The sequence below is a fragment of the Lolium rigidum genome, chromosome 5 (genome assembly GCF_022539505.1).
Source record: "Lolium rigidum isolate FL_2022 chromosome 5, APGP_CSIRO_Lrig_0.1, whole genome shotgun sequence".
Taxonomy (NCBI): Eukaryota; Viridiplantae; Streptophyta; class Magnoliopsida; order Poales; family Poaceae; genus Lolium; species Lolium rigidum.
Window position 1 is genome coordinate 171,492,808 of NC_061512.1, and position 8,223 is coordinate 171,501,030.

Here is an 8,223-nt window from a genome sequence, read left to right on the forward strand (position 1 = left end):
GACGCCGTTGGAGATGATGACGATGAACGATGCGCGCGGTGAAGATGGAGACGTCTCCTTCACCTTCTCTTGCTTGGATCTTGTGGAGGTGTTGGAGGAGATCTTGATTTTGGAGATGTGCAGGGGCTATGAAGGTGGCGGCGGCAGGGCTTCACCCCTAGGGCGTGGGTGGGTGTGCCTTCCCATGGCTCCTCCCCTCTTTAAATAACAATCTGGAGGTCGGTTTCGCGAACCGACGGAGCTAGGGGCAAATATTCCCATCGGGCCTTCACAAATGTTATTCCGTTTGACAAAACGGAGCCGACGAAGTCCCATACGGCCGTACGATACGGGCGGGCTCTACCCGTACCGACGGTCGCTATTCTTACTGGACTTTCGTATATTGGCCGTCATTTCTTCATACGAACTCTGATTTGGGTATTCTTAGGCTTGTTGCACTCGTATGGACGAGGGATACAACACCATGGCCTTAGATCTTAAATATAATATGTTGGGAAAATATCACTTTTTCCACACCTCATATGGCTAAGCCTGGTGCTTGTAATTCTCACATATTGTACCCTCTTGGTCCTTTTGCCTCCCTTTCTCCATGATTGTCCATAACACCTAAATACATGTAAAAGACAAGGAAAAATAATAAAATTCTACTAAAACTACAAAATTTGCAAAGCTCGTATGAAAGTGAACAAGAACTCGTAAGTACGCAAAATAGGCATGGGTGTATCTAGCTGGAGCATGACACGAGTGAAAATATGAGTAATATTATACTTTAAAACCTCAATAAAATAGTGAAAAAATTCGAGCTAGCAATCTCTTCTATATATGAATGGTGTGCAGGAAATCAAGTCTTAATGACAAATGAACCTGCAATTACTGAAGAAAATCTCTTCATAAGTACAACAAAATCAACCAGAAGTCAAAAGTTGGTTCCAGTGAGTTTAGCGGGCACCGGTACAGGCAAGCTTCGCCCGTACTATCCGCCCGTATGGTGCGCCACAACACTCCCGAGGTCAAACCCTATAAGTTCTGTGAATAGAGCCACGCCAAAAAGAGAGCCATTCGTCGTCAGACAGAGCCGCCACCATCAGATCCATCTACACCACATCGAAGGAGATCCACCACCATAGTTCATCCATTTCTTCTCTCATCTCTTCCATAGTCATAGCCATCACCATTGTAATAGAGATCTCTTTGAGAATTAGCGACCATTGTAACAATATTGTGATTTCAATTCAAGTATTTGTAACAATGATTTCAATCTTTGATCTTGATATCATGTGTGAGTAGTCCTCACAGGCTACAGGTTGGTGTGAATCCTCGCAGCGTTTATATGCATCTAATCTCATGAATATGTGTAAGAATTGAATATGAGTTTTCAATCTTTTATCCTTGTCTCTTTGCCTCGATTTGATGATCTGCATGTACACATGTCTATCGGATCGATCAAGGGAAGAAGTGGGATGAGATGAGAATGACGTGTTATCGCGAAACCTCAGTGACAGAAATGGAAAAGTAACGGTACACGTTTACTGATTCACTCGGGATCAACGGCACATTCATCTAGCTTAATGCTTTGGCATGTATTCATTTACTTAATAATTATTGTTACTCATGGTTGTGGGAACAATGGTTGGACCAAGACCTCTAACTTTAGGGGCAATAGTATTTACGGATGTGCTGCTCACAAATCTCTTATCGATATTTTATTTACTACATATTTATACTTCATTTCTATATGTATGTATAGCTGTAGGAGAATCCTTGACCCTGACCTATTTTCATTTATTGACCAGAACATAAAACAAAGTAAACTAGAAAGGTTCGGTAAACATAAAATTAAACCAACTAGAAAGTTTTGTAGATGTTTCCTTTACACCATTTTAGTAGTGCTTTTCAAGGTTCAATTAAACTTAGGTCTTTAAAAACAAAGATTACAATAATACAATCAATAAGGTATTGCATGGCCCATAAAAATGAGAGAGGACACAGCTCAAACAGATTGAGAGATAACACGGGCAGAAGAAATGACGGAGAGAACGAGCAGGAGAGCACGCACAGTCGCACACTCGGTGAGTCAACCCAACCAAACCGAGCATGGCCTCCCGGAGCTGTGGCTCTCGTGGCGCCACCAGATGGCCGCCCTCGCGGCCCGCGGCTTCCGCGCCCTCGCCCCCGACCTCCGCGGCTACGGTGACTCCTCTGCCCCCACGGACCCCGCCGCCTACACCGTCCTCCACCTCGTCGGCGACGCTGTCGCGCTCCTCGACCACCTCCGCCTCCCCAAGGTGCGCCCCCTTTTCTGGTTTCTTTGTTTCGGCCAATGCGAGCGAGACACTGAGACCGGCGTGGTGCGCGGCGGCGCTGGCGCAAGTGTTTGTTGTGGGCCACGACTGGGGAGCGCAGGTGGCGTGGCACCTCTGCCTGCTCCGGCCGGACCGGGTGCGCGCCGTCGTCGGCCTCGGGGTGCCCTACTTCCCCCGCGCCCCTCGACCTATGGCGGAGCTCTTCGCGGCGCGCGGCGATGGGTTCTACATCACGCAGTTTCAGGTTCCAATTGTGCTCCTTGATATGTCTGCCTCATGTTCTTGTGTTTTAGTTTCAGCATCCAATCTTCTGCTTAAATTTACAGTGTTGTGTGAAATGGAAGTTTTTGCAGTTGCAGACTTTGGTGAAAGAAAAATTTGAAAAAAAAATATAAAAAGTTTGAAGCAGATGACGATTCGAGGGGGCTAATTGGTTGATGAATCTTTTAATTTTTGTGCTCACTGGCTAAGAGAAGACACAGTGAAGAAACTTTAATTTAGCAAGTGACAGTCTATAATCCAAATTATGATCCTCTTTGTTTTCTTAAAATTAGAACAGTGCATTGTCTGCTAACATTTTTTTTTTGAAAACTAACAGTAGTAGGATTAGAGATTCCATATTCAGGACACAGACACTAAGTTGGTTCTCTTTGGCTTCCGCAATATAAACAACTCGAAAACAAAATAATTATAGCTTCCCGTATCTTTTACCTTGCGTTTGTAGCCATGGTCTGTGTTTATCACCATATAGCTGTTGCAAAATGACCACTTTATTTATTTCAACATCATGTCTGCAGGAGCCTGGAAGAGCTGAAAAGGCATTTGCTTGCTACGACGTCGCGACTGTCCTAAAGAAGTTCTACTCAATTGAATTAGATGACCTCGCCGCTCCTCCTGGAGTAGAGATCATAGACTTCTTCCAGGAATCATCATCCCCACTTCCGTGGATGACTGACGAAGAACTAGGCCAGTATGCCGAGAAGTTTCAGAAGTCTGGCTTCACCGGGCCACTCAACTACTACCGCATGATGGACACGTAGATTCATTAACCTCATTCCACACTTTCCGTTCGATGTAGATCCGCACTAATCCATGTGAAACACAGGAATTGGATGCTTACTGCTCCGTGGCACGACGCGAAGATCACAGTGCCTGCGAAGTTCATCGTGGGTGAGAAGGACATCGGCATGGAGTCCTTTGGAACCAAGCACTACATCGAGAGCGGGGGTTTCAAGTCCAATGTTCCAGACCTTGAAGTTGCCATCATTGAAGGACACCATTTCCTCCAGCAAGAGCAGGCCGAGAGAGTGAACGCAGAGATACTGTCCTTCCTCGACAAGTTTACGGAGAACTGAGTAAGCAGATGACGTGCACCTGAGCTGGTTTTAGATCTGTGAGTGCTACCTTTCTGTTGTGAAAAACCTCAAAGCTCTTAGAGCCATGAACTCGAATAAATGTTGGCATTTGTTTTTTTTTTCGAATCAAGGCAAAGGATTTTCCATTTTTATTGAAGAAGAAGTTTTTAGAAGTTTTACAAGCCCCGTTCTGGCCAAAGATAGCCATTTGTTGACTCGAAAAGAATATTATGTGAACTGTTCAGCAGATGAAATACTGAATAAAGCAAGGTTCTGATGCAAATCTGTTCTCGCATAGGGCTACTTTGGAAGACCAATTCGATATGCAATGTTGCTGAACAGAGTATGTTCAGAGATCTTCAGCTGAAAATGGACACACTTCACAGTAGCATTTGCTGCCGTCAGTATGATACTGAAAATTGGCATATCTGTTGGCTCATTCCTAGAGACGGGCCAATTCCATGATTCCGCACTGCATGCAAACAACTAAAGAAAGAGTTCTAATTAATGAATCAAATTTCGTATATTCCAAACAAGTTGCCCATACATGGTGCAGAGTTTACATGTTTTAATTGAGGCATGCATGAAGAATACATCAGTGCCAGGCTGCCAGCATCTAATTCTAGCCATGAATCTCGCCTTCCTCCAAATGTTCGTGGAAGCTCTGACAATGACAATGCTGCTGCTCCAGTCGTCAAATAATGGATCAGATAACATCATGTATTCAATTGTGTTTAACATACTAAATATTACAGAGCTTAGACGCATTCTTTGAGGCATCAAAGAACATATCAAGTTATCAACTACAGTACTTCTCGAAAAAAAGCTGTTAAGAACAACACATCAAGTGTCAGTATATTTTTTTGCAACATGAGATCAGAACCTGTTCCGGCATCGAATTCTTTGGAACCAAGCGCTATGTCGAAGTCAGGGGTTTCAAGTCCAATGTTCCAGACCTTGAGGTTGCCCATCATCGAAGGACATCACTTCTTCCAGCAAGAGCAGGCCGACAGAGTGAACACTGAGATATTGTCAGTCCTGAACAAGTTTACCGAGAACTGAATAAGCACATGATCTGCAAGCGAGCTGGTTATAGATCTAACAGTGCCACTTTTTCGGAACTGAAAGGAAAAGCTACTCGAATAAATGTGAGAGCTGAAAATAGCCATGTGTTGACCTTGAAAGAATAAAAGAGCATGTAAAATATGTGAAGCGTTCAGCAGATGGAATATACTTACTGAATAAAAGAAGGTCTCGATCAGGTGTACCAAAACATAGAACCTCTCATAGGTATAGGGCTACTGTGGAAGACGAATTTGATGTGTAATAATGCAGGTGGAGATACTAGTTGCTGAACATACTATGTTCAGAGATCTTAGCTGAACATGGACAGTCTGTTAGTACAGTATTGAAGGAAGATGCCAGTTTAACTTGATGATGCATATACGATTAGCATCTACGCACTGCAAACAAGTATAATAAAGAGATCTAATTAACGAATGAAATTCCATATATTCAATCACGTTTACACATACATGGTGCAGAGTTTACAAGCCTTCTCAGAGGCATGAAGAATACATCAGTACCAACATCTAATTTTAGCCAAGAAGTGAAGCTTCCTACTATGACAATGCTGCTGCTCCTGGATGCCGCGGTCGTCAAATAATCGATCAGACAATATCATTTATTCAATCGCGTTTGGCATACACATTACAGAGCTTATTACACGCCTTCTCCGAGGCAACAAAGAACATATCAACTACTTTTCGAATAGAAAGAAAGCAGTCAAGAACAGACATGGAGTGTCAGTATCTAAAATTCTTGCAACGCAAGATCAGAAGCGTATCTCGCCTTCCTCCAAGTCGCCAAGAATCTCTCCATCGTCAAGAATCTGCTCCTCATCGCCGTCGTCCTTGAGGAATAGCCCAAGCCGCGGCAGAAAGGTGTAGGGGATCGCCCCGTGGTAGTCGTACTCGACAATGCCGAGACTGTTGAGGAGCGCCGGGTGTATGGTCTCGGTGGTCATATGCCTGGCCATCCTCTCCGTCCGAAGCACGTCCTGACGGGCCTTCTCCCGCGCCCTGCATCTCGCCAGAGACTCCTTGGCACTGGCCATGAGCAGCGTGGCATCGCGCTCCGCCTGAGACGAATCGGTGATGCTGCTTGAGCAGGGGCTGCCGCTGGCGCTGATGGCTTCGTTGTCGCCGAGATTCTTCTGGGTCACCACTGCCGGTGACGCGTCGCCGCAGGTGTCCACGTACTCCTTGTCCTCGGCGAGCGGCAGAGACACCGGCGCGAATGGCGGCAAGGGGGAGGCGCCGCCTACGATATCGACTTCTTCTTCGGCCATCACGCTGCCGTCTTGCCGCGACTGTCGAAGGAACTCATCAAGCAGGCTCCGTAACTGGATGATGGCGTCGTCGTCGAAGGTGGCTATGTCCATCTCCATGTAGCCGTCGCGGACGGCATGGCTCTGCTTCTCCAGCAGGTCCCTGATGCGGTGGGGGAGGTCCGACAGTATTAGCTTCTCCAGGTCGGCCATCAGCAGCTGCCTCTCGCCACCGGTCACCTTCCTGCGCTTGATCGCGGTAGTAGGGGGAGACGCGGCCTTGATCTTCATGTGCTTGATCACGGGAGGAGGAGGCGCAACCTTGATCTTCCTGCGCTTGATGGCGGGAGGAGGAGACGCGGCCTTGATCTTCTTGGCCTTGTCGCGGAGGGCTTGAACGGCGACGAGCTCCGACCTGAACCGCTGCTGAAGAAGATGAAGCTTCATCGCGCGATCCGCGTCGGCCATGTCGCCGACGGCGCTGAAGATGGAGGCCTCCGTCTTCGCGTCGTACGCGTCGTGTGCCCCAAAGGCGCGCTTCCGGCTGAGAACAGGCGGCTCCCGGTAGGCGGCGACCTCCATGACTCCGGCGCGCCGCTGAACAGAGGACGGTTGCTGCGGAAATGTGCCGCGACCTGCGAGACTCGCTGCGGAAGGGGGGAGTGTGGGAGAAAGAATCGCATGGGGTACACAGGACGGTGGCCTTTTGTTGCCGATCAATTGGAAACCGTCTCGGTCTGGTAATCCGAGTTCGAGATGGAACTGGTAATCACCTAGCTTAGCCACCACGCTTTATATCAGATCGGATTAAAATCGATTGGAAACCGTGTTAGTATGTGACAACAACTCAAGTCATGCGATTCAAAATCAAGTCAATCATCGTTTCGCTGCGTAGCTGGCATTCCTTTTCCTCTCCGTTAACCATCGATCCGTCTCTTGTTTCGACCGGAAATCCAGCTGGAAGCTTACAGCATGTCTAACAGACCCCCCTTAAAAGGGTCAAATTCGTATGATAACCGTCAAAATACGGGTTTGGACTCTATCCGGCCGTCTAGCTGCCCCCCGCGTCGATTTTTTCCAGTTTGGATTACGGGGCGGGTCTTCGCCCCCTACTTGTGTGGGGTGAGAGCGGGAATAGATGGCCAAACCAGTATCCCATTTCAGCAAACACGCGCGGACATTTCAGTTTCCCCACCCGTTTTCCCCCGCGCCGCCGCCATAGCCACCTGCGCGCCGCCGTCGGAAACATTCAGATCCGCCCCCCTCCACCGCCCGCCGATCCCCCGCCGAAGAACCGCGTCCCTCCGCGCGCGCCGCCGCACCCCCGCCGAAGATCCGCGTCCCTTCGCGCGCGCCGCCGCACCCCCGCCGCGGTCTTCTCCGCCGTTTTCGTCGGTGAGTATTCCGCCGCGTTCCTCTTCGTTTTCGTGACATGTTTGGAGGCTGATCTATGCTTCACCATGGTAGATGGCTTCGGAGGATGTGCATATGGCGGATTTGGAGGATTCGTTGACCGACTGGTCCTCATCGGATTCCGACGATTTGGACCTCGACGAGGTGCTGAACAACGACGAGACGGAGATGATGCTGCTCCTGTTCGGCATGAAGCACATGGAGGACCGCGCCAAGCTGCTGGATCAGAGGAAAGGATCCACCATGGGGCGTATGTGCATTCCGCGGAACCGCGCACTCGGCCACGAACAGCTGATGCAAGATTATTTTGCCGAGGTACCGACCTATCCACCCCGCCTCTTCCGTAGAAGGTATCGAATGCTGATACGTCTCAAACGTATCTATAATTTCTTATGTTCCATGTTAGTTATATGACAATACTCACATGTTTTATATACACTTTACATCATTTTGATGCATTTTCCGGCACTAACCTATTAACAAGATGCCGAAGCGCCAGTTCCTGTTTTCTGCTGTTTTTGGTTTCAGAAATTCTACATAGGAAATATTCTCGGAATTGGACGAAACAAAAGCCCACGGTCTTATTTTGCACGGAGCCTTCCAGAAGTCCGAAGAGGAGACGAAGAGGGGCGACGAGGCGGCCACACCCTAGGGCGGCGCGGTGGGGCCCCTGGGCGCGCCACCCTATGGGGTGGGCCCCTCGAGCGCCTCCCGACTCTGCCCCTTCGCCTATTTATTCTCTCCGTCGCGAAAACCCTAGTACCGAGAGCCACGATACGAGAAAAGTTCCAGAGATGCCGCCGCCAATCCCATCTCGGGGGAT

At 48.4% G+C, this 8,223-nt stretch overlaps 1 protein-coding gene across 1 annotated transcript; it reads left to right on the top strand.

The window, feature by feature from the left end:
• The first annotated feature begins 2,024 nt into the window (after nucleotides 1–2,024).
• LOC124656707 (epoxide hydrolase A-like) lies at nucleotides 2,025–3,941 on the top strand. Its single transcript, XM_047195408.1, has 4 exons — nucleotides 2,025–2,272; nucleotides 2,352–2,547; nucleotides 3,101–3,339; nucleotides 3,409–3,941. Exons 1-4 carry the CDS (start codon nucleotides 2,025–2,027, stop codon nucleotides 3,656–3,658), a joined length of 933 nt encoding a protein of 310 aa, XP_047051364.1. The 3' UTR covers nucleotides 3,659–3,941.
• The last annotated feature ends 4,282 nt before the right edge of the window (nucleotides 3,942–8,223 follow it).

Coding starts and splice junctions, on each gene's coding strand:
- LOC124656707 (XM_047195408.1), top strand. CDS start 2,025: ATGACGGAGAGAACGAGCAGGAGAGCACGCACAGTCGCACACTCGGTG. Junction 2,273..2,351: donor GTCGCGCTCCTCGACCACCT/CCGCCTCCCCAA, acceptor ACCGGCGTGGTG/CGCGGCGGCGCTGGCGCAAG. Junction 2,548..3,100: donor TCTACATCACGCAGTTTCAG/GTTCCAATTGTG, acceptor TCATGTCTGCAG/GAGCCTGGAAGAGCTGAAAA.